This window comes from Macrobrachium rosenbergii, chromosome 20 (genome assembly GCF_040412425.1).
Source record: "Macrobrachium rosenbergii isolate ZJJX-2024 chromosome 20, ASM4041242v1, whole genome shotgun sequence".
In the NCBI taxonomy this organism is placed as follows: domain Eukaryota; kingdom Metazoa; phylum Arthropoda; class Malacostraca; order Decapoda; family Palaemonidae; genus Macrobrachium; species Macrobrachium rosenbergii.
This window is the reverse complement of record NC_089760.1, coordinates 19,525,307-19,552,984: the sequence shown is the minus strand read 5'-3', so window position 1 is coordinate 19,552,984 and position 27,678 is coordinate 19,525,307. Positions and strand designations below refer to the sequence as shown.

General features: G+C 36.5%; 1 protein-coding gene across 1 annotated transcript; it reads right to left on the bottom strand.

The window, feature by feature from the left end:
- Nucleotides 1-138: 138 nt before the first annotated feature.
- On the bottom strand, nt 139-27,678 carry LOC136848905 (nose resistant to fluoxetine protein 6-like). The gene is made up of 18 exons (XM_067121728.1): nt 27,582-27,678; nt 26,042-26,188; nt 24,508-24,658; nt 23,700-23,889; nt 22,206-22,312; nt 20,078-20,170; nt 19,614-19,626; nt 19,331-19,452; nt 19,085-19,169; nt 16,682-16,842; nt 13,458-13,629; nt 8,738-8,831; nt 7,600-7,699; nt 3,680-3,806; nt 3,208-3,403; nt 2,667-2,809; nt 2,222-2,333; nt 139-480 (listed from the first exon to the last, which is right to left on the bottom strand). The coding sequence occupies exons 1-18, from the start codon at nt 27,676-27,678 to the stop codon at nt 278-280; spliced, it is 2,313 nt and encodes a 770-aa protein (XP_066977829.1). The 3' UTR covers nt 139-277.

Sequence of the window (27,678 nt, the reverse complement as noted above, 5' to 3'; positions counted from 1 at the left end):
GATTGACATTGACGCCATTTCACACTGTTCCATTGTTTTTACATGTTTTATATTCAAACAAAATATTTGTCAGATGGCAATTGAATAATTCTTACAGGTCTGGGGAAATAAAACAGATAGACATTTTCACAATTTGCTGATGTCTTTTCCTTCTGTTACAGACAACAGCGTCAGTGAGTATTAATTTCATAAAACTTGCTTGTAATTGTTACTACAATACATTTTGAAACGACTAAAGCAAGAGGTAAGCTTGACAAGAAAACAATGAGAAGGTAAACTATAATTTGGTGGATGACTCGAGTACCTCAACCTCGCAGTAAGGGGGACATGACCCTGAACTGTCATTTCGCTGAATTCCGTTGACCTCAGCTGCCTTGACTTCGGCTTCCGTTTCCTTGAGTTCCATCGTCGTCTCAAAAGCTTTGTTGTTAATGCCCTCGAGATGACTCGGCTCCTTTGGCCTTCGTTCCCCTCTGCCTGCTTGAAACGTTAGTTAATTTCCTTTCGGTTAATTTCAGCATATTGAATTCTTATTTATTTAAAGTAACAAGAACCAGTTACTGTATCATCAGTTGACATATTGAATAACAAGAGCCAGTTGCTGTATTATCCGCACGATGAATTTTACCAAAACGGAATAATAATAATTCAGTAACATGTTTGGTTCTGTTCTGGTCATTCGTACATTAAAATTTGCTCAGTTGGCATTTTACTTTTGACTGATTGAGAGAGACACGAAGAAAGGTCGAAAAGATTCATAATTCGAGATCCTTGAAAAGGAAATAAAACCTTGAAACATTAAATAAGTTAGGCAAAACTAATCGCACCTCTCCCCTTTTGTAGACCTTCCGGATAAAACAGTAACTTATGCTTGTTACACATTCTGATCACTATTATACTGATCACTATTATACTAAGAAACTTTTATTGGTAGGGACCTCTATATCCGAATATAATGTATAAAAGTAAGGAATACAGAGTTTTATCCAACAACATCGGGGTTTTACTCTTGCAATTACTAGTTGCTTCTCTATAGGATATCTGGCACAGTTATCTCTTTCAGTATTTTAGGTTTGTTACGCTTAGATATAGCCTCCTGTCCTACAAAATCGGTAAAGCTGCTGCTTCCCGTTTTATTAAAAAAAATACATCGTGACTGACCTCAACAAACTTTTAAGTCTCTTGTTACTTCTTCTTGCGATTGCAATTCTGAGATCTGTTCTTCCATTCTTTATCATCCCACTGCAATAGTAGCGCCTTTTCCACTCAGTAGCTGACTTGTACAAACGTTCACGGTCATTTTTCCTCTTAAATCTTCAGATTTAAACTATTTTATAAAAATCTGTTACCTCTTTGTCATATAAAACTGCAGTGTTGCCTTTATTCGTACTGATCTCATCCTCCATCTCTGAATTTTCCACTTACGTCTGAAGAAGTCCCGCAGCTTCATTCATCGATCTATGTGTTAAAAGTTTAATGAGACGTACAGACACATTCCCCTCGCTCCGACTCTCTCTTAATGCATTATTCCAGCAATCAGTCGTTTCTGCTCGGGGTTACAAGTTGGAAAACCGCGAATCCATTCTGATATTGAGTAAGCAATTAAATTGATGAGCCTGAAGCAATTTATTTTTTTCTTAATTTTGGAATGATCTCGTTTTAGCATGTTGCTTATCTCTGCTTGAGGACAGCTTATGTTAAATTCGAGACTTAATTATTCATGCCTTGTCGCTCGTTCAAAATGAAATTTTGATTTGAAGCCAGTATGAGCGAAAAGCCTTAAAAATGAAGGAAATCACCAGTAAAAACCTAAATTCCTAAGCCAACCTTCAGGCAAGACTGAAATTTTCCTCGCTGTTCCATCCCAGGAACAAGGAATCACTGTCATGCTCTTTCACAAAGGATAATACCCGTGGGTCAGAGTTTTACGTCTAAGAAGAGGTACCAAGGCGTGCCCCTTGATTTGTTTTCAGAGCATAGACTTACTCGGAAAACACAGATTATACCATTGAATTGTGCTGGTATTTTACTGCATTATTTCCCATTTTGCTGTGCGTAAGTCTTTTGTTGAAAAGAGACTCACTAAGCTTTTTTTTTAAAAGTACGTTGCAGTCAGCCTTTCTCTCTCTGTGGCTTTATCCAGATGCGGTTCTCTCGCTTCTGGTTCACACAGTTTAATGTAAACATGAAACACAAACTCAAAGAAAGGCTGTGAACTCACCAGGGCGACTGAAGATGAGCTTCTCGATTCCGATGATAGGAGATTCGGCAGTGATCGAAACAAGTATAGCTGGTATTACTGATATGACTAATGCCCCTACAGTCTCCAAAACCTAGAGAGAGAGAGAGAGAGAGAGAGAGAGAGAGAGAGAGAGAGAGAGAGAGAGAGAGAGAGAGAGAATTATTATTTAATTTAACAAAACGTTCCATTCCTGGTTTTATAACAACAAATGGTAAATATGAGTATTTACTGATCAAAAGCTGATTTCTCAAGAAGCTTGATTTCAGACAAACTTTGCCATTACCTCAAGAGTCATTTAATTTTTTCTCATTAAAGCATTTTCATTTGAATATAAACGACCATGTATGTATTCTGAAGGATGTTCTATTCTTGAATTAGTTATTTCCAGAGTCAGGAGAAAACGTAAATTCTGATGTCGGTGTACCTTAGGGTAATGGTCGAAGTAAAATTGTATTCTAGTGTTGTAAGTAATTGCCCCCTGCAGAGATAATGCCACCAGGTAGATGGAATACGTAAGGCGACTTATCGGTTGCCATACAGGGTGTGACAGAAAGTCATCGACGAAGCCTGAAACAGGGTTAGATGAAATTATCCAGGTAATGTGTGAAGCAGATAAATGAAATGCTTTTCGTTTCAGTAAAATCGATTATATATGAAATGAATGTTTAATTTTATAAATAATCTTAGAGCAGTACTTGTGGTGGTTAACCTACCCTTTCAGGGAATGGAATTTACTGTCGTGTTCTTTCTCTTTTTTTTCTATTTTATATCTCACCGCAAGCAATATTATAAAAAAGAGAGTAAATTTTCATAACAGATGAAAATAATTTTGCTTGCAACCCAAAATTAAGGATAACAGAAATTAGAGACCTACATTAGCTAATTTTTATACTTTATGTTTCAAGAAGAGAGAGAGAGAGAGAGAGAGAGAGAGAGAGAGAGAGAGAGTGTGCATCATTACTTACCTCCATAGCCATTATAACAAGCAAAGACCACCCACGCAAGCGCTGCACCCCAAGCAGGGCGATGTAGCCCACCGTATATCAGTTGAGTCATGACGTCGTACGGTACTTTACGTGGGAAGACGTTGTATGACCAAACGCCGAACACCACCATGAGACCAGTTAAGACTGCCACGGTCCATCCAGCCAGGACCTCCCACTGTTAACCAAAGCAAATATCAGTAGAATCAGAGAATCTCGGGGCAATGTATGGCCTTAGAATCTCATTGATGGTTAACTGCAACAACTGTTGTTGATGTAGAAAATTCAGATATTGCTGTATTGCTTACAGAAGATAACAAATTTGACATTCATGTGGATTTTGAGGTCGTCAACAGAATAATGCTCTACTGAAAGATAGACAAAGCAAAACAAAATGCCGAGAGACAACCTTGCAACTGAAGTCTGGTAGAAAGGGGTTTCATACACATCTTACCGGTTTCAGCTTAATCTTCTGTGTTCCATTATTTGCCATAAAGACGCCGAGCCAGATACCGATATAAATAGGACCTGCGCGACACCATGGCGCAGTGTAGTTTAAGTTGAAAAAGTTCGTGCCATTCCTGTGAGGAAAATTAAACTATAAAGTCACGGTGTTGCTCGATATTTACAGCTGCAATTACCATAACACAGCGAATTATTAAACTGCTGCCTGAGAATATCTAAGTGGAATGGCAAAGACATTGCTGTTAACATGTTCTCTTTGTTCTTATTGTTCTCGTGTTCACTGCCTTTTCATATATATATATATATATATATATATATATATATATATATATATATATATATATATATATATATATATATATATATATATATATATTTATATATTTTTTTATTGAGTAATGTGCCCCCTTCTGCCAATTTGTGCCTGTATTTTTAGGATATCTGTATATCATTTTGTGACTCTTGTGGAGAAAGGTAAGCAATATTTTTTGTTTTGAGAAAACTGAGTCACTTCTGACAGTTGACTATATTAGTCCCTAGTATACACTGTTGTATTTAATTTCTTTTGGATGACAATAGCCTGGTTTCTCTTCGAAGAGGAATGTTTGTGTGAGCAACATTCTTAGGTTTGAGGAGTTCACTACTTCATCTATGGAGAGTTTAGGTTTGAGGAGTTCATTACTTCATCTATGGAAAGTATTGTAGTAATCCCCTCTACCACAGGTGGCATAAGTCTAGCGCAGCTGAAGATTCTGATAGAAACTTTTACTGCTGGATCGTAAAGAACAACTCTTCTTATAATTATTATAAAAACATTCTGAGGTAGATTTCAACTGTTTCTTACTTGTGCCCATTATTAAACGTCTCCATTCTGCTACACTGACCTGATAAACATTGCTCATTAAAAGTTGTGCGATCTGGCCTAGTTCCTGGTTAACAGACGATGTAGCACGTGAATGTCCTGTTTACATAGGCGATATGACTGAGTGTTTATGGGGCTCACTTCCTTTTCTGTATTGATACTGATATTTCTCCTTCCTGTCTCTTCATATGTATACATATCTCCTGTCTGCTTATAAGTGAATCGTGCATGCTGTTTAGTATGTTAGACTATTTCCTAGTACACAGGCAAGGGAGCTCAGTATATTCCTGAGTACTATTTTCTACACTGGCAAGCTTAAAAATTTCACTTTTAAATTAAGTTCGCAATCCTCATGGGACATCATTATGTTTAAGACCTCCTTGTAGCCTCTTCTATGGATTGAATGAAAGTTGTTTAAATGCTTTCTGACTGCTTCCTGGGCGTGAGTATAGCACCCCCAAAGCTTTCACTTGGGGTCCAGGTTTACAAATTAACTTGATTAATAACCCAGGAAAAAGTGGATGTTTTCCTCATTTAGGAGTCAGGGCAGATAATCAAGGAATTTGACCTTGATTTTCGTGGGTGTTGGGTGACAGTATTTTATGCAGAGGCAATACAAACTTATTTTGAGCAACTTTTTGTTGTACCTTAGTCAGTTGAATGCCAGTCTACTAATGTAACCTCCAGTTGGTGCTCATTCATGACAGTCCCTTTTGTTTTGGCAGACGGATGATGTATAATGTAGACCAACTGGAATGTTGGGATCATGATGATCACACAAAATCCACTTTGCGTGCAGACTTGATCCCGGTGTCCACAAAGTGCAGACCATGCAGACCACATACAGTCTGATTCTTTTGCATCTGCTGTCTCAGCTGAAGTAAATCAGATATACGAGGTGATGAAACGAAGAGTCTTGGTGAAAGTATTGTGACGATATGGAACAAAATGAGAACAAAAGGGGCCAAATGCGTAGCACAAAAAATTATGCAGGCCAAGTTTTATTCTAGAGTGCAGCCTCGGGGAAACTTTAAGACAGCGTGCTACAAAAATGAAGTATTATATAACATGGAAATCATGTGAATAGTCTTGAATATTTTTGGCATGTATGGAGTAGTTGAATAGTAAAACACCCTCTGAATTAAACTGTAAATTTCATTCATCTTCAAAACGTCATGAGCGATACTGTTAGACATCGGGGGTATTTTAATATAAGAAAGTAGAATATGCTGTCATATCTCTGGTAGAGATCGTGAAACAGTCACTTTGTAACACTGGGGACCTTGCCATAGTCTTCCTTCTAATCTGATTAAGACTTCAGTGCAGAGAACTTTGAGATATGATAAAACAGATAGATTGAAAATATGTTAAGTGTTGGTCTGCAAACAGCGTTTCGTTATTGCTTTGAAATGCGTATATTTTTTGCATTTTTAGGATCTCTTTCTTACTAAGACCTGTATCGGATCTTTGACTTAGGTTGCATTTCAAGAGAATCTGTTCACCTATGCATGTTGATAAATGTAATCTATAAAAACTTTACAAATAATTTCTCAGCTTACATCCACAGAACTATAGATAGAAAGTTGTTAAAGGTTATAAAATATGACAATAAATTAAAAGAAGAAATCGCGCTTTTTCCACAAGCTTATACAACTTGTATCTGATACGATATTCTCTTGCAGAACCACCGCGAGAGTTAATTACCCTCCTTACCAAGGTACTCTGTTATTAGTCCCCGTGGCTGAAATACTCAACCAGCAAATGCTGCACAGTAAGAAGAACCAAGTACGTGTACAGAAATGGCTGGGGCTACCCAGACATCAAAAGTCCAGAGGCCAAAACCCAAAATTGTAGCCAATCGGCAAACATCAAAGGGTAGCCCCTCGCTTTCTTGATTTATTACTGTACGTCTACCCATGGGAAGGCTGATCTGGTTATTTCCAGAATTTTCTGGTAACTAACAACCAGTCTAAGAGATGAGCTTAGCGTCCTTTATTTTCAAACTTATGTTTGGGAAGGGGGATCCCTCTCAGTTTGTGCGTAGCTATGGCCTTTGTGGAATGATTTGCGCTTTCAGTTCTATGCACACTGGTGTGTGCTGGTACCCAGCAAAAATTCACTTCCCTAAAATGACTGCTTGGTGAAAATAACCATTCCAAGAGTTCTATTACCAAAGGATGCTGGTATCAAAATTCCCAAACAGCAGTAATGTTCTCTGGGAACCACTAATGTTTACCGTCTCACTGACGTGAGTTAACTTTTCTTTCAGCCATTAACATTGCATATAGTTCAGCAGTGAATCTAAAGGACTTGCATTTTGAAGAGCTGCTGCACTCAGCGTCAGAAAGCATTCGATTGGCAGACATCAGGGTGTGCACAACAGCATTAGTTCGAGTCTGCCGGCTGATGAAGAGTTAGAGAATTTATTTCTGGTGATAGAAATTCATTTCTTGCTATAATGTGGTTCGGCACAACAGCAGGTCTTGCTAAGTAACCAGTTGGTTCTAGCCACGTTAAATCTAATCCTTCAGGCCAGCCCTAGGAGAGCTGTTCATCAGCTCAGTGGTCTGGTAAAACTAAGGTATACGTCAACTTGCTGCTGGTTAATGCCAAGGAAATCTTCAATGCATCACACATGCTTTTAAAATTAGCAGTAAATCTCCTAATACCTCACAGTAATGGAGGTATTTTCAAATGCAATATCTCTTCGTAGTATCATACGCCTTTTCTGGGTTCAGAAAGACCCTGGAATTAGGTAACTTTCATGCAAAGGCCTCTCGTATGGATGATTTCATATGAACTAACACTAACACATCTGAAGCAGAACTCAAGTTCCCGAATCCACGTTGTACTGGAGAAATATAGTTGTAATGCTTCAGATACAACATAAATCTTACAGTGACCATCTTTTTCACAGTTATATTTTAAACATTATTAATGCGATAACAAAAGCCACGAACAAAACACTTTGCTCTCGAAATAGAAGAAAATAAAGGGAAAAAATACCTGTAAACTAGATGATTTATTACAAGAAAACGTATACTTACGCATCAAGTAACAAGCTTGTAGGTGGCAGATCATAGGCATAGTTCACTGCAGCGGGTATAATGAATGAAGCCATTGTCACAAAATAGAGCCATACCATCCCTAGAAAGTGAACGACGAAATGGATAAAACAATTATTCAAAAAGCATTCATTTCGATTTTTTATCCCTTACATGGTTCTTATAAATGACAGAAACTTCAGGACTAATGCAGCACTGTTTTCATATTAAAGTTGCTCATAATTGTTCAAGCGTCCTTTTTCAAAAGTGAGAACGTTAACTATGTCATTCTGATTTTTACCACAATTTTTATAGTTTTCTAGGAGTTCGACCTTTAGATGATCACCCGTCATCAAAAGGATGAGGATGGGTAATTCATAGTGATTTGAATAACAGAACATCCATTCAAGAGGTTCTTTACAAATTAGTACATGTAATCAGTATTTCTTGATGACCTATGCAATGTATTTAGACAAAAACCATTCTTCGAAGGAATAAAAAATACGTCAGAATGAAGCAAATAGAAAAATACACTTGATAACAACTGAGCAATGCTGAAAAAAAAAAGCTGAGAACGGGTCCCAGTACCTTGGAAAAATTTACTGATCCAATATATATATATATATATATATATATATATATATATATATATATATATATATATATATATATATATATATATATATATATATATATAGTGTGTATATGTATATATAATTAATATATATATATGAAATCTTCAAATATAATATGTATAATTGACCCATTGAACTGATGGAAATCTTGTGACCCAAGAGCCTAAAACTCAATCCGAAGCATTTATGAAAAAGGAAAGCAGCTCGTTTGTTGGCTTCGTTGTAATTTTTGAAGAGCTGTCTTGAAAGTGTGACTCTGGAGGAAATATGGATAAATACAAACTGAATGGGAAATTATAAACATGATGTGCTAAAACTTTCGCAGAGTTGTATTTCTCTGCATTTATTACATTGTTCTGTTTTCATTCCAAGGAATAAAATTTGTGCAAATTAAAGAACGGCTGCTGTACATGACATGTGATAACTTCAATTAATGTTATTGAAAACAAACTATATTGGCGTAGGATATAAATCTAAGTAATTTAGGAGTTAATTACGATAATTACCAAGTCTCTCATTATACAAGATCGGCAGCAGTATTAATGGTGCTACGAGATACAGCTGAGAATCCACAGCCAAGTACCAGCACTGCCCAAGACACTGAAAAAAAAGGCACAATTATTGCAGGACTTGACGACTCTCTCTCTCTCTCTCTCTCTCTCTCTCTCTCTCTCTCTCTCTCTCTCTCTCTCTCTCTCTCTCTCTCTCTCTCTCATACATCACACACACACATATATGTATATATAAATTTGCCTTTCGTCCTAGAAGGAATTGACTCCACTACGTTTTGATCATCCATTTCTTGGCAATTAGTCTGGGGTTAGGTTGCTGGCTCACGTCCTTAGTCACAAGAAAAAACAACACAGAGTAATGTTACATGTGTGTTGAATGAATTAAAGAAGGATGTGAATCCCAGTGTTTTAGCAAGAACTAAGGGACATTCCATTCCCTTAATATGAGTGTATCAGTGATATGCAACAGCCTGTTTCCTTTCACAGAGAAATTTCATGAAATTTTTTTGTTGCACACCATCGCGATATTCATTAGATTTGTCGAGGTAGTAGGTAGTTCAAGCGGTGTGTTGAACATAGTAGCTGTTCTTGACATATAAATCTGATGGTTTGATGTTGCCTATCTGTCAGTCAGATCACCATAGAAGCACCAAAGTATCTTAGGTGTTCATTGTTGACCCTTTTCTTCAGGTTATTCTTAAGTCATTTAGAGGTCCTATGGAATGGCTTTTGTTACATCACTCTTATTCATTCGGAAGAAGGTCATTAAGACCATCATTTTAAGTAATTTGAAAAGAATCATTAAGGCCATCAGGTCATTTGGTAGGTTCACTTCACCTGGCAATAAAGTCTTAACGTACAAGCATATTGTTGGAACGCCTCATAGAGGATAGAGGTCCACATAAAATCACTAATTTCCAGTGCTATTTACACCACAGAAACATCTGAATGAAAGAAATCTTCACAACTGCCTTAAGTGAATCATTTTAAGCTATGTTTTCTGCCAAAATAAGTGTGGTGGCTCCATGACCTCAGAAGGTCTTGCTGTTAAGCTATCGAACTGCATAAATCATAATTCCTCTGTAGATGAGAGAGGAGTCTTGTTTCATAAATCCTTACTAACTTGGGTTCACCTTAACAATTCTGAATTAAGTATTTACTATCCAGCATTTGGATTATCGCTACAAAGATCAATAAAAGATGGATAATATTATTAATTCTATTTTGATATGTATTCTGATAAGACAGGAAGCTTTATCGTCGCCGAGAATGATATTACTTTAGAACTGAATTCTCAGCCCGTCAGACAACCCTTCTATAGGATATTCCCACACTTTTTACCAATTTAAGGTCAGATGTTGGAAATTTTTTAGTGGAATGCAAGGACAGGTTTACAATGAGATGCCCAGAAAACAGTGATTTTCGGAATATGACCTGCTTTTGATGCAGGGATCAGTATGTCACCCAGACCGGGTGACCAGGTAATTAGAAAGACTTATTTACACGTACTCTGTAATTGGCTGCCGAACTTGGCTGTGAAACCCAGGTCCGACAGCGAAGCTCAGAGCTTACAGAATAACTTGTCTAAACTAGATGTACCGACAAGAAGTGCTACAGCAGAGTAACAACTTTTATATCTGATATCTTCTGCGCAGTATACCACTTCAGACCTTACAAGGAAGGACAGGAAAAACTCATTGTCTAATCTGACCATCTTACAGTGACTTCTTGAATAAGCTTAAGAATAACAGTTAGAAGCTACTGTGACGGTCGCATATTTTGACAAAATTCACATTTGAAGTCCAGAAAATTCACAGTCCTCAGAAAATCGATCGCAGATACATTCGTAATACAATTAGCTCATTCGGAATATCATATAACATTTTGTTGATACCCGTAATGATAGTTAATATATTTAAGATAATCTTTCCAGGGAGGAATGTTTTGCAGCGCTTCTCTGTCTGCAAATCCTTTGTAAATAGTTTGTGAATCAGTGATATATACTTTGATGTTCCACTTTCCTAGGAATTCCCGTCTCTTGAGGCGGTACCAGTTTTGCGAGTTTATATTTTCATTTTTCCGTTAACTTTCTTCTCCTGAACATCGAAGTTTTGGTTTCTTCAAAGGCAGGTGGCAGCCGCAACAATTCTTGTTTACTTTTGTTCACTTCACTCATGACAGCATATCTAACGTATTTTTTAATATATATATATATATATATATATATATATATATATATATATATATATATATATATATATATATATATATATATATATATATATATATATATATATATAATATATATATATATATATATATTATATACACTATATATATATAAATATATAATTATATATATACATATATTATATATATGTATATATGTATACACACACTAGCTGACCAAACCCGGCAATGCCTGGGTAAACTCTCAAGAACTTAAACAACTTTTCGCGATTGTCCCTTTTATCCAAATAATACAGTGCTGACTTTCCCAGTTATCCAGGTATTACTGGGGTGACTGACCCTTTTATCCAGAAATTACTGTACTAACTGTCCCTTTTATCCAAAAATTACTTGGCTGACTTTCCCATTTATCCAAATATTACTGATGTGACAGTCCCAGTTATTCAGGTATTACTGAGGTGACTGTCCCTTTTATCTTGGTATGATTGTACTAACTGTCCGATTTATCTAGGTATTACTGTGGTGACTGTCCTATTTATCCAGATGTTTCTATGGTGTTTGTCCCCTCTTCCAAGGTATTACTCTACTGATTTTCCCATTTATCCAAATATTACTGTGCTGACTGTCCCTTTTATCTAGGTATTACTGTGTTGACTGTTCCATTTACCCATGTAATACTCTGTTGACTGTCCCATTTATCCAGGTATTACTCTGCTGACTGTCCCTTTTACCCAGGTATTACTGTACTGACTGTACATTTTATCCAGACATTACTGTGGTGACTGTCCCTTTTATCCAGGTATTACTGAAATCAAAGTCCCTTTTATTCAGGTATTACTATGGTGACCGTCCAATTTATCCAGGTATTACTGTGGTGACTGTCTATTTTTTCCAGGCATTACTGTGGTGACTGTCCCACTTGTATTACTGTGCTGACTGTCCCTTTTATCCAAATATTACTGTGGTGACTGTCCCATTTACCCCCCCCCCACCTAAATGCACCCCCTAACTGAAACACCCCACTAAACCTAAGCACACCCCCACTAAACCTAAACACACATCCCACTAAACGTAAACACGCCCTGTTCTAAACCTAAACACGCACCTCCTCTACACCTATACAAACCCCCTACTTAACCTAAACACAAACCTTAATAAAGAATTATTAATCACATGAAATAAAAGCATTTTCAATATTTCTATGGTATCAAGTACATGAAATGGGGTATGATAAACCTGTAGAATTTATTTACTGCACAAGTTACAAAGGGAAGGGGGATGGGGGAAGGGGAATGGGAAATATTACAGATTTAAAACCTATCCTATTATCTACGTTGGGTCAAATGATGGCCACTTGCCAAATTTTGTCCTGATCGGTTAAGCAATTACCAAGTAAGTTACGAAGGGAAGGGGATGGGGGAAGGGGAAGGGGTACGGGTTTGAAACATACCCTATTATCTAAGTTAGGTCAAAATGATGGCCATGCATCAAATTTTGTTTAGATTGGTCAAGAGGTTACCACACAAGTTACAAAAGGAAGAGGGAAGGGGGTTGGGGAAGGGGAAGGGGAATAGGGTACAGGTTTGAAACCTACCCTGTTATCTAAGCTGGGTCAAGTAATGGCCACATGCTAAATTTTGTCTAGATCAGGGGATGGGTGAAGGGGAACGAGAAGCGGGTACGTATATCTAAGTTGGGTCGAATGATGGTCATATGCTAAATTTTGTCTAGATAGGTCAAGTGGTTACCACGTAAGTCACAAAGGGATGGGGGAAGGAGAAGGGGAAGGGGGTATGGGTTTGAAACACCATTTTATCTAAGTTGAGTCAAATGATGGCCACGTGCAAAATTTTATCTAGGTCGGTCAAATGGTTACCACATAAGTTACAAAGGGAAAGGGGAAGGGGGTACGGGTTTGAAACCTACCATGTTATATAAGTTGGGTCAATTGATGGGCACGTGCCAAATTTTGTCCAGATCGGTCAAGCGGTTACCACATAAGTTACAAAGAGAAGGGGGAGGGGAAGGGGAAAGGTGTATGGGTTTGAAACCTACGCTCTTATCCAAGTTGGGTCAAATGATGGCCACTTGCCAAATTTTGTCTAGATCGGTCAAGCTGTTCGGATTTCTATAGTGCACAAACATATGGACACATACAAACGTTCATTTTTATATATATATATATATATATATATATATACTATATATATATATATATATATATATATATATATATATATATATATATATATATATATATATATATATATATATATATATATATATATATATATATATATATATATATATATATATATATATATATATATATATATATATGTATATATATTATATATATGTGTGTGTCTGTGTTTATATATAATTATGCGATTATATATAGAGTCCATGCAAAACTCCCTCTCGTAAATAGTCATATCCATATCAGTAACACTGTACTGCATAATTACATATATATGATATGAATTGACCGATAAATTCATACTTTATTCTTAAGTAAACTTACCGATTGTTCGTCAAACTTCCATCCAAAATTACTGACAAAGGTGACATCTATCCACCAGTTTCGCTGGCATATGTCTCTGGTGTAATTCCATACCGGCGCCAGAGGGCCATCCAAGAAATATTTGGCAACAGTGGCATACAATCCGGCAGTAAGTAGAATTGGCGGCACTAACCTGGTTGAATAAAAGGAGACGAATGACCTGGTTAAATTTTCAGTACCTGAACAGAATTCATTGTACATATATATTTGTTACCTGTATAAAGTTTTCTGTGGGTAAACACGGAAATGATTTTTACTTTAGGTCATTTCTGGATGACAGGTTTTTCGTACAATATCAGAATTCAATTTAACGATTTTTTTCTTTTTAATTTGTTTTGCATAGTAAGACTTGGTGGGATAGATAGTGAACTCACAGCAAAAATGAAGTCAGTATTTTTCCCTGCGCAGTTAAGGTTTGGAATTGCTCACACCTATACATATTCATATATTCTGAACAGTGCCATGTACAGAATCCATTTGGAAAGAGCTCTTTTGAGATTTTTTAACATGAGAGTTATCCATCCTCTTCTTGGATTTTATCTGTTGGTCACCTCTACATTAAGACTTTTTATGTACTTTAATCCATATTTTGACATTGTTCTATTGTCTTGTGTTTTTTCTGACACCCTTCCATGTAAACTCCATTATCATTTTACTAGTAATTGCAAATGTCTTCTTTATCACGGGGACAAGGGAAAGAAACCCATACAAATGACAGTCGTATGTATAGGATATTAAATTTCGTTGTCCTGTTACTCATTTTTCCAAAATTGGCAGCCGTAATCTTAATTATTAGACATAGTATACCATACATATAATTATAGCCTCTGTTCTGTGGACTTCCATGGTCTTGGAAAGAGTTCCAAGGATATATCTGGGAAACATGTTTTCTTTCTTTACCGATTTTTTTCGTTACCTTTTATTTATTTTTTTGCTTAGTAATTTATTGTACCTGTAGACCACCAGCCAAATCATCATTTGTGAAATTTTCAGATCGGATTGTAATTTTAGTTCTGAACATCTCATAGAAGCCATAGAGAGCAAACTGGAACTATGCACTTTCGTCTCCCCAATGTTTACATGAGAACGCATCCGGTCTTCCACCTACAGCAGGTATGTAACAATTAATTATACAGGTAGAGTTGTAGATCTTTATTATATAAACGAAGTATCATAAATAAGCCAAGATATTTTGTTGAGTTACGTGTGACTTGAATGGAAATTAAGAAGACGAAGGTACAGGCTAAAAGTAGTAGAGGAATGGTATAGACCATATTTATGAATCACAGGCCCTCTACAATACAGCATGTGAAGAATGTTTTTTGTATATTTTACAGTACCATCGACAGGGTTCTATTTTCTGCTGTTTTTTTTTATATAAAATGACTGGTAGGTCGTGAAACCTGATTTACAGGGACCAGGGGAAAGGGCTGAGTTTGCAGGAATGTTGCTTATAATTAAGTCATGCATGGAAACCAGAGACATTACTTACGGGGAGTAAGGAATTAATCTGATTAAGAAAAGAAAAAAGTGTAAAGTAAAAAAATATATATATAATAAAAAGGACAACAAAATATCAGTGGACTGGAGGGAGTGGAAATGTTAATGAGTAAGGAGAGACTTTATTTAATGTTGATTCAAGACAATCAAGATGCAGTGTAAGAATTACTACGGCACAAGATTTAATGAAACAGTGATTTATGTGTGAATGTTTCAATGCATTTTTAGAAACGCAGTGTAAAGTTGATAAGGCCATTGAACTGAATGATTTCGAGATATGTCTTAATCAGAACAGGACCATTAAAGTGTTGAGAATAGGAAGTACAGAGATGAAATACTAGACCAGAGAAGGGCTTAGGTATACAAGAGAGTGGAGGACATATCACAAGAAAGTTAAATTTAGAAACAAGACGGAGAGTGGGCAGACATTCGTTTCATGTCCACAGACTTCAAACTCACTACTATATAAATAATGAAGAAACTTGTGTAAGGAAAAGGCTTTTCTATAAATTCACCAGGTTATGAACATACAGACTAGTAGTTTTTCAGTTCGAGGTAGGTGCCAAGTTTTGAATAAAGAGCAAACATTAGTTAGACATGATTGAAATTCTTATTAGAAAGTCAAATATGGCTGAAGTTACGTTCGGGGAAGGAATAATGTTAGCATTTGTGCATTTGTATAGCCCTTATTTCAGAAACTATTTTTTTGCACGCTGTTATACTCGCACTGATGGCTGTGGCTGGTTCTGTAGGAATGTTTTAGAAGAATTGAGGAGACAGAGCGTTATTGTTATTTTTCCTCGGTGCATTTTTTTTTAGTAAGTATGCAACCTAATTCGAAGGGAGACCTTGAGAAAGCTTCGACGAAAATAAACACAATTAGACAATATGCAAAAGAAATATTAACAGCAATATTAACAGCATTACAACAAATGGAAGATGAAGAATTTTTATCATTACTGAAAAGAGTAGAAAAAAAGCACAGGACTCAAGACTGTACAAATATAATCCATATAAGCCATAAAATTTAAATACTAAAAATTAAGCGTGAATTATAACACACAGAAGGCCTTTTTAATTGTTTAGAAAATGTTAAAAGCAAATTTATTCTATATGACAAGCATTTCATAGAGAATAGCGGATGCGAATGCAATTCAAAAAGATCACATAAGGTAGAGATTGCTTCCTCGTATAACTCTGATTATAATGATTTAAGATGAACATTTTGCAGAAGCATTTTCAGGTAGAAAAACAAGGTAAAACAATTAGTTAGTTTCAGTTCTAATATGAAAGGAATTTTCTGCCTTGAGAAAGAGGTCTGATAGTAATGGTAATGGTTTTTTTCATACGTAAATTCAGCAAAGACTTCTAAACTACCCAGTTAACTCATGCTTTTGGAAGCATTTAGTTCTGTAAACGTTAAATCCGAGCATACGAACGTATGGACGAATGTATAAATAGACTATAAACTTTCCAGGTAGGATTTGAACTAAAGCATTTTTGGTTCAGTGAGACCTGATACTTAAAATATTCATATATCACATGAATGTTATTGATAGAATTGGTGGTGATGATGATGATGATATTTAAAATGCCTCTTATATCTCGTTAATGTGATCAGTAGACCTAGTGATGATGATGATGATGATGGTGGTGGTGGTGGTGGTGAAAAACCAGCGCTGTACCTGAGTATTCTATGGAAGTAGAATAGGAAGATGTTGAATCTTTTGCTCCTCTTGTATTCTCTCACAACACTGTAGGCCATCAGGAATCCTCCCATGAAGAAAAAAGAGTCGACACTGGGAAAGCCATTGAGCGCTGTCTGATAGAGAAGGCCTCTCATTTTCTGGAAGAAAATAAATAGTTATAAGAGACATGAAATAATAACAGCTGTCTAGGCACGTATATGGACATATCTGTCTTTCTCGTGGTCAGGTCGGCCATGTGACCTCGCCCTGATACTCTGGATGCTGTCTGGTATCCTGCTACGGACATTAGAATTAATTCATATTCTTTCGCTTGGATCTCAGGCTTTGTAGTGACAAGCGCATCCAGAAAGTGTGAGGAATTCGACAAATTAAGAGGGCATTGTAATTATTACAATTACATATGTATCTGGTAAAAGGGGATTCTATATACATACATATATATATATATATATATATATATATATATATATATATATATATATATATATATATATATATATATATATATAATGTGTGTGTGTATGTATGTGTGCATATCTGACTTGTGTAGTTCCAAGTGCTAAGAAATATAAACGGTTACTAGTATGGGTGCTATCCATAATCCACAAACCAATACACTGTTTTTTTGTCCTGTCTCTTGAGAGAATTCAGTAATATAAAGGGCAAACTTAAGAAAACAAATGAAATAAAATTATACAGACAACCTGTTATATTAATATTTCCGGGAAAAGTAAAACATTAGACGTCGTCTGTGACATCATGAAAAGCACACGGAAGCCAACGTCATAATTTTGCCTCTATATTACAACCTTTGTAAAACCAGATCTGCTAAGGACGTTTTTTTTTTCAACTTAATAATATGTAGTCATATTCGCTGTGAGAATTGAGAGAAGTCTGTAATATTACTCTTGATAACTCTGACGCAGTATGCAATTTAAGCGCCTGCTTTTGAGCCTCTGTACCTAAACTTCTGCTTATTTTTTTTTATTTATGTATTTTCTAAGTTCTTCCCTTCTCTAATCTCGTTTCTTTTCATCCGTCCAACTACCCTCAGTTTGTTGTTGCTGATGGTACATTATCTGCTCCATTTCTTATTTCCAGTAGTTTTACTCAGTGTTATACTCTTTCTGTCTCACTAATTTTATATATTGTTGTGAATATTTCCGAAGCTTTTGTCACTGTTCTCAGTTAATAAGCTCTTGATTCCATTTGCCAGCCAAAAATGATTTCAGTTTTTTTAACATTAATATTCTAATGTCTCATACACTTGAGAAAGTTATGAAGGAGCAACGAAATTCGTCGCAAATAAATTGTCATGTTTGTTAACCTACGCTATTCTTTTCCTGATAAGAATTAGATTTCCAAAATATCTGTCTACTCTATCCCTTTGTTATTAAATATTTTTCTCGAGCCTGCGTTCTCCTTATGAGTGGTTTTCCTTGTGATTCAGCCCACCTCAATTATTTTACTTTTACCTCTAAATCTTCCTTAAGTCTCGGACCACTGTACCTGTCTGCTCCTATTTACAGATTAAATCTAAAAGATGATGATGTGATTGAAAATCCTCCACTTGACCCAGTATCTTGGGTGTTGAAATTTCTGCAGTTTGTGTTTTGAATCTCGCTCAATTAAGATTACCAAAAGCGAGTCGAAAAACTTCACTTCTATCTTTCGATGTTTTAGACAGATTTCTCCGTTCCAGTTACTTAAGCTTCCCATTGCCCATAAATTTCTCCGTTTGAAAAATTTTTTCTTATGTTTGTTTTTAGTTTTCTGTAAAAGAAAACTATTCTGCCGGCTTTCTCTGTCAGTCGGTACTTTTTCTGTCCGCCCTCAAATCTTAAAAACTACTAAGGCAAGAGGGCTACAAATTGGTATGTTGATCATCCACCCTCCAATCATCAAACGTACCAAATTGCAGTCCTCTAGCCTCAGTAGTTTTTATTTTATTTAAGGTCAAAGTTAGGCATAATGGTGCGTCTGGCAACGATATAGGACATGCCACGACCGGGCGGTGGTTAAAGTTTCATGGGCCGCGGCTCATACAGCATTATACCGAGACCATCGAAAGATAGATCTATTTTTGGCGGCCTTGATTATACGCTGTAGCGGCTGTACAGAAAATTCGACAGCGCATTTTTTACTTGTTTTTTCGTTTTTCCCTTCTTTTTGACTGAATAAATGGTAATCGTTAACAATGTAGTAGCTTAACATTTCAAGTTGTCCTTATAAAATAGAAATACCTGTTTGGAAATTTCCAGTGTTTCCTTGTCAAGTACTGTTGATATTAAGCCTAACTGTTTATGAATTTGGCACTACAACTTTTTTCTTTTTAATAAATGTTCTGGCATTCTAGACCTGGATGTTTGTACTACTTACGTCAAACATACTGAAGAGGTTGGTTGTGTAAACAAAGGTTTCCATTTGTTGATGAGCCCATACCACCCAGGTCATGGACAAGACCCTAAGGAATAAGAAGGACTGATATAAGCCGTTAATGAAAATAAAACTTCCTAGAAAAGTATCTCGCTCATCCAGGAAATCATTTGTGACATCTAGTAACTTAACATGACTTTTAGGAAAATGTCCTTTCAGAAAAATTGCTGGTATTCCTTATAATTTTACCTTATCCCGTGAAGACAGGTGACGGTCTCAGGTGTGCTTTCCGTATTCATGTGAAATACCTTCTGGATGTTCGTGTACGCAGAGAATGGAAGAAGGTAGCGAAGACCACCTGTGAAATAGTGCTTAAAGTCAGTATTCGGTTTTTCGTTGGAAAGGCATGAAAGAATGGTTTCTTGCTTATTTATTCTCTCTCTCTCTCTCTCTCTCTCTCTCTCTCTCTCTCTCTCTCTCTCTCTCTCATATTGGGCGGGTGGGTTCCGTTCTCAGCCAGCACTCTGCTAACCGCGAGCTCGAATCTCCGACCGGCCAATGAAGAATAAAGAGGAATTTATTTCTGGCGATAGAAATTCATTTCTCGCTATTATGTGGTTCGGATTCCACAATAAGCTGTAGGTCCCGTTGCTAGGTAACCAATTGGTTCTTAGCCACGTAAAATAAGTCTAATCCTTCGGGCCAGCCCTAGGAGAGCTGTTAGTCAGCTCAGTGGTCTGGTTAAACTAAGGTACACTTAACCTCTCTCTCTCTCTCTCTCTCTCTCTCTCTCTCTCTCTCTCTCTCTCTCTCTCTCTGTATTTTCCAAATGCCAAACAACCACTCAAAATCGCTAACTTTTCAAAAAGTCAAAAGTTAAAGAAAACGACCACTGGGTAGGAATGGGTAACAGTTCCACGACGTGATCAGATAGTTTTTGAGGTAGAAACTGCACAAGAAACTGCCATGAAATCCGCGATATGTTGTAGACCTTACCTTTGGACAAGCTCTTCGTTGCCTGTTTTCTGAATATATATATCCACCACGGAAGCCAAAGCAGTCAAGCAGGCCAGAACGCTGAGCACGACTCTGTTTGGGTGAAGGAAGTGAATTATTCAGGACGAAAACCTCGGTAGCAAAAACGCTTGGTAGAAAGCTTCAGTTGTAACTGATGTAGTTGATTTAATTGATTTTTTTTTGTCGTATCGGATTAACAGATGGCCTAAGAGACGATATGAAGAAGCAGGTCATTTAGCTTCCCGAGGTCGCTAAAGGTAAATGTTAATTTAATGTAATTAGTTTACCTCACTGCTTCAGTAATAATAATAATAATAATAATAATAATAATAATAATAATAATAATAATAATAATAATAATGTGAAGGGAGCAGACCCTCTTTCAAGCAAGTCTTGTTAAAGAGAATGGCAGCATCAGTGGAATTGATTTTATATATGGTTTTTTCAATTCTTATTTTCTTCTCATCAGGGCTGATATTTGCTAATAATAATAATAATAATAATAATAATAATAATAATAATAATAATAATAATAATAATGAATAGACAGATAGCACTGAAATATGACTGTTGCCATCCTTTCTATTTTTTTTTATGTAAAATGCATCTGATTTTATAGAAGTAACAACAAAGGATGTGTTTTCCCAAGGAGTGCATATAATTTTTTGAAAAAGTAAGTTTGAATTAAGCGCTGAACCTGAATCCTACAGGAATACGTATAACAGAGTCAGTGTCAATTATTATGGTAGATTATGGGTTACTCGAAGAGCAAGAGCCCGTGCTAGAACAAGGCTGGCTTAATCTAAAACTACATCATGGCTACGTGCATAAGTCACTGACACCTGTGTGTCAGCCCAAAAGGATACATGCTCGAATTCTGGTCAAGGGCGCGTACTTCTAAAATATAATGCCCGTAGGTTGTAAGTTATAACCGATGTAGTAAATTCGGTGTCAGTTTACTATCCGTTTCGGTAAAACTTTGCTTTAGTTGCACGGCCTGATTCCCGTCAGTCGCCGACCAGGACAGGTTACTGCCTTTTTGGGGGGTCCATGGGGGCCAGACACCCGCCCCCCCCCTCGGGCCAGGTCAGGGCACGTCGCCGTAAGCTAGGTCAGTTAGGTAAGATCTGATTATAGGAAAGGTTATGTTTATGTATGAGGAACCTGTCCCGGTTGACGACTTGCTGGAATCGGGCCGCGCAACTAAAGTAAAATGTTACCCTTGTTTCTTGATATTTGAAAGTATCCATATGCGATAAGATAAGATCAATGTATATATATATATATATATATATATATATATATATATATATATATATATATATATCAATCTTCTCTCTCTCTCTCTCTCTCTCTCTCTCTCTCTCTCTCTCTCTCTCTCTCTCTCTCTCTCTCTCTCTCTCTCTCTCTCTCTCTCTCTCTATATATATATATATATATATATATATATATATATATATATATATATATATGTGTGTGTGTGTGTGTGTGTATATCAGTATATATATATGTATATATATCAATACATACATATATATATTCTTTGTGAGAATACTCACAAAGAATACTTGCAAGTAAAATAACATTTTCAGTTATTCGAATGTGCAGAGGTGACAAAGATGAAACAAACTTTAAATTGTCAACTTTATATCTGTAGCGTATTCAACGGATATATCGGTCTAAACGCGTACGCAAAATAACTTGCATCATAAATTTTTGGCCTCCTGAATATCTTCAGTTTCGATATATTTGTTCTCTTGATTAAAGTCTGAAAGAACATCACAAATGTACACTAGTCATATGTTAAACTCGGAAACCACTTTGTTTAGGAATACCGTTACCCGAGAAAGCTTTTAAGCCAGAGAATAGACGAAATAATGTTTAAAAAAAAATATAACATAAATTGCCGTTATCTGAGTAAAATTTAAAGTTAGAAAATGGAGAAAATCTCTAAAAATAATGAAAACAAAACTTGTCCTATCAACACGAAGTTGTCGTCGGTAAAAGATTATGACAGCTAACACTTAGAATCCTACTATCAAAAACAATGACAATAATTGTGCAGATGATAATTATGAAAAAATGATGATGACGATCAAATCCTTACATAAAGACAATATCCTCAGTGGAGAAAGGGTCAGACGTGAGGTCCGTGTGACAGTTGATTCCTTGAACGATAAAATCCGTGCCCTTAACGACTTCTTCCATCGATTCCTGAAAAAGGAGGGATCCTAAGGGTGCGTCCACACTACATCACAAATGTCATAAACACGTGGTGGAAATTTACAGCTTCCGTATCACAAAAGGTTGAAAACAAATCAGTGACATCTAGTGGAGAACGAATCTTTGGTAAGTGCTGGATAATCGTATAAAGCACTCAAGGTTAGGGCCACGAATGAGTCGCCTGACTTGTGTTGAACCTGTTTGTGACGTGTTTGCGATGGGTTGCCTATCTATGTGTGCTGATGACAAGTTCACCTGCAGTATGGACGCACCGCAAGTTGTGTCTGATTGCGGATGCTGAAGCTCCTCATACTGGGTAATCTCGTGTATTATTTCTGATGGCTTTCGGCCCTCTTTGTAACTCAGTACCACTTGAGTCAGACTACTAAGGTTTGTATTAGGGAGAGTAACGGTTGGTTACAATTTCGTTAGTTAAGTGCATTAACCATGCACCTCAGCCGTCTTTTATAATGTCGTTTAGCCATCGACTTCCATTCCTGCTTCCTTTCTTCAGTCTTGCTCGCCAACATTTATAACTATTACTTTTAGTGTAACTGCGGGGGTTTCTCAAATTTCCACCTGTAGATCTCTGTGCATAATCTCCTTTATATTGTCTGTGCATAATCTCCTTTATTTTCTCTGTTCATAATCGCCTTTATTTTTTCTATTTACAATCTCCTTTATTTTCTCGGTCGCTTTACCTTGCTCCATCTTTTAGCCATCTCAAGCTTTGAGTAGCCGAAAGTGCCCCAGTGCTTGGCTTGACTGCCTAAATTTCATAAACCATATATCAAATCTTTTATCCTGACTAAGACCTGGCATGAAAGGATGAGCTTTCATACCCCAGCTATCAGGGGAGATTTTCTACATTTGGATCCGCAACTAAGTTCCTTCTTGATTTTCGACCATTTACAATGGCGACAATACTGGTTTACATAAGTATCCTATGCGACCCGCCCGTCTAATAACATTGGCTCTTATTAATAAAAAATCATAGTTATTTACTTGATAATTGTGGGAAATAAGGAGTTCTATTAATTCTTACTTTTATAGTCTTTATTTACATCTAATATTCAGATAATGAGAATTCTTTGAGGTTATAGAAACCTAACATCTACTGGTTAGAGTGAGAGGGACCTCATGTCTGTCAGAATTCTAAGTTATCTATTGAAAGGCTTATCATCAGGGACGTAGACAACAATGTGCATTTAAATGCATAATTGGTTTTACTGAGGTAACATTCTTTTCAGGAAACTACAAAGAAACAGACATGTTCCTAAAAATAGAGAGATTTATGGGCAGACATGAACTGGGCCGCATACACTAGGTGTGAAGTGCTCAGAGAGACATTGCACTTAAACTCGCATGAAGAACTTACCTGAAGGTCATATCCGGTACACACGTCCGGTATGCAAGTGGAATAGCCGACTTGAGTTCCATTTACCGTACCTGGGCTGAGTAGTACATCTATAATGGTTGACCCAACCTCTGCTGGGTGCACCCATGGTAGTGAAAATACAGGATTTGCCGCACTCTCTTGATATGCTAGCTTTTTCCTCTGGAATTTCCTGAAAGAGAAAGACTGCAATAGTGAAAATCTCAGCTCTAATTTTCTGGTAATTTAATGAAAATGAAAATGGTAGGGACAGTGCTCAACTTCAATGACCTTCACGAGCATCTCAGTGATTACACTTTTTCCTGTTACTTTCATACGTCTCACATAACTTCATAGGAAACGCCTATCCATACACCTTTTTAAAACTGATGTTATCATATTTTACTTATATACGAGTAAATTTAATCGAAATAATAAGAGGGTGTATAACAGCAGATATCATTACTTCCCCATTTGTTGTAACCTGCAGTCCTGCATGAACAACTGGAAATATTTTTGAGTAACTTTAAAGTAGGGAAACAGCATCATCAGCGAAGAAATCGCTCACTTGGAACTTTTGAAGAAATTTCAACCTTAAATAAATAAATATATCTTAGTTGTTAACTCAAGAGACCATAGATTAATTAGCTATTCACTCAAGAGGCCACAAATTAAATAGTTTTCCACTCAAGAGGGCACAGATTGAATAGGTGTTCAGTCAAGAGACCACAGATTAAATTCTGTAGTTACCGTAACTTAAACCGAGAGACTCTTCGGATAGGCAAAAGAATTCCAGATCTGTGGCACTCACTTGAGATTTATATTGCAGTATCTGCCTTCATAGGAACCTTCTTCTGTTGCGTTGGGAGATGAGACGAAGTTTTTGCATTCATCGTAAACGCCGTGAAAAGACATGAGTCCTATCATGTATCCGGAGGACGTTTTCCCCCAGGAGTCGACCACTGTGAAACAGGAGAGATGGCTGTCTTAGCAGACTAAGAAGGATAATTTAAGATCTTTTTGCAAAAAATATTAGAAGGCCAGCAGTGACTGAAAAAATCTTTTGTTTAATCTAATATGAAATCAAGCCTGATGGAACACAAACACAATGGAAACGAAGGAAAGAGGATTTTAAGTACAGTACTCATTTGTACATCCTTCTATGATACAATCCTTTTCTGGAAGTAAATTAAAAGCGTCTTCGTAAGAGGTTGTAGGCATAACAAGTAGATTGATTATAACCATTAGCCTATAGTTAAGCCGAAAATAACTGGGAAGCTACTGACTCTTAGTTACATATGGAATTATAATTATGTAGGATAAGAAACATAGACATTAGTGTCAGTTTAGGCTTTTGGCTTCGCATAGATTTCTGGTTGCATGGAAAATATTAGTTGGCTGAAAATCTTCTGGCATTCCGTACATTATGCTTTCGTCGATATAGTGATCAAATACTCATCCTAAATAAAAAAAAAAAAGTATTCACTTTTATGGTGTTTGAAGACGAAGCATCAAGATCTACTTCGGTTGCGAAATGAAAGGGGTGAAACTTGTTTCTTTTAAAACAATGATAAATTTTCGTCGCCGTCTTTAGAAAATTATTCACCACTGAGCGGGTTCAAGACTTGCTGCTATTCCTTGATTGTGCCTTCAATACAGGAAAGATAACGAGACATGGTTATTTGAATACTTTTTATCGTTGATCTAAGTTTTACTGCTTTCCTTCTCTTCTTGTTATCGTCAATATTATCATTATACTTAAACTTTCACCAAATTTATCATCCGCAACATCCGATACCGGAACGTTTACTTCACGAGCTATGAGGAAATTTTTACAAAACATTACAAATTTACAAAATATTTACAAAACACAGCGCTCGCATCTAAATGTATCGTGCATGGCAAGTATTAATATCTACTTGTATCACTTAATTCTAAGTGTTATGCTTACAACAAATACTTTATTACTAGCGTTGAGTACCATTGCTACTCTAGGTTCTCTTTTTTTTAGCTGTATATATATAAGCAATTGTTTCGACAAAGCTTTCCTCAAGGTAGGGCTTTGAAATAGATTCAATACCTCTGTGTCCGTATTTGACATAAATTGCAAAAATTTGTCTTTCCTAATATTTCAATACTTATGGATTTCCTGGAAAGGAAAATTCTTGTCTATGAAGCGAGAGAGAGAGAGAGAGAGAGAGAGAGAGAGAGAGAGAGAGAGAGAGAGAGAGAGAGAGAGAGAGAGAGAGAGAGATTTGTAAGTAGTTAAACACCCAAAAATTGAATGCATAATTCAAAAGATGAATTGCATTCTTAAAAGTTTTACCACGAAATCTTGTACTTACGTTTATGAGATGGCGTTATTTCCACACCACTCAATTCTTTCATCATCGCGTCTAGGGCACTACGACACAGCGTGTTGTTTTTGACCTCAGTTGGTAGATAAAGTGACCATTTGTCCTTCGGAAAGTTGCCTCTCAGTGGCAATGGAACTGGAAGATAAATATATGTTATAATCTTTAACCATCTCAAGTTTGCTGAGTGCCAAGAAGATTATCTATTCACTGAAAAAAGTTAGGCCAAGGGAGTTGGGATAGTTATGGGGTATGTAGTTTGAAGAACAAGATTAGATTTGAGGCAGTTTAACTGTTGAACTTCAGATTTTTATAAGTCCGATGGTATAAAGATAACAAAGAATACAATTGCGAGAGAGAGAGAGAGAGAGAGAGAGAGAGAGAGAGAGAGAGAGAGAGAGAGAGAGAGAGAGAGAGAGAGATGGTCTAAAGATAATAAAGAGTACAATTGCGAGAGAGAGAGAGAGAGAGAGAGAGAGAGAGAGATGGTTTAAAGGTTTAAAGATAATAAGAATATAATTGAGAGAGAGAGATGGTTTAAAGATAATAAAGAATATAAGAGAGAGAGAGAGAGAGAGAGAGAGAGAGAGAGAGAGAGAGAGCGGGCGTGTGAACAAGCGTGCTTGAGTGGCAGACAGTTATACCAAAAGCGGAGCACGTCTGCAACAGTCGCATTGACTTTAATCGTCGTGACAAGGGTGTTACAAAAGCATCACATAATTTTTAAAAATAAGCACCTTCTAGCATGTGTACACTTCCACCCACCTGGCACTCGTTCCCGAGTAATGAAAAATAACATACAGTAAAAAAATAATAGAACTGGTTTGCAAAGCTCATGTTCCTTCCCAGGCCTGAATTGAGAGTGCTAGTACTTTCATTAGTTGACATCCCACGTGATTAGTTGCTACTAGTCTCATACATGGACATTTCCTCCCACCAAGGGATCGCCAGGCATTGCGAATTTAGTATAACTATCAAAAGTAAGCCTTATTTTAAAACTTAGGCATCAGTAAATACGTTCGGTTTTTACCAAAAGTACATATTTTCCGATGAGGAAATTAATGCATTTTTCTCTGTTGAATTCTGAAATTCGGGATTCTCTTTCACTTTCCTCGAGACTTCAAAATTTCCCATCGTTCACTTAGTAGAGACGCCTAATAATTCTGTATTCTTATTTTCTCTCATTCTTATTTTCTTTACGTTATATGTTGTTTTGCCATTAACATATACGCCTACTGAACTGTGCAGTTAGTTGTCTGATCAGTGTCCCGTAATACAAATGGTGTAAGACACGTCAAGCACGTATTTTAAGATAGATATTGTGGTTAAAAGAGAAACTCTTTTATTCAAAAGCGGTCGTTTCTGTATTCGGTTTAACTTTTTTTTTTTTAGCATATTTTCCTGTCTTTCACATCACCAGTCTCGTATACACCCCCGCTTTATCACAACATTTAGAGTTTGTATGTAACACAAAAATAAAGAACAGCTTTGGTTCCGACAAATTTTGACAGATAGACAGAATATTATAGACCTTTGAGATCGAAATCCTCAAAAGAGCTCCTTCTTGCAGCTGATCCAAAACTTCCCAAGAGGAGGAAGAGGGTCACTTTGCAAACAAGGCCCTCCAT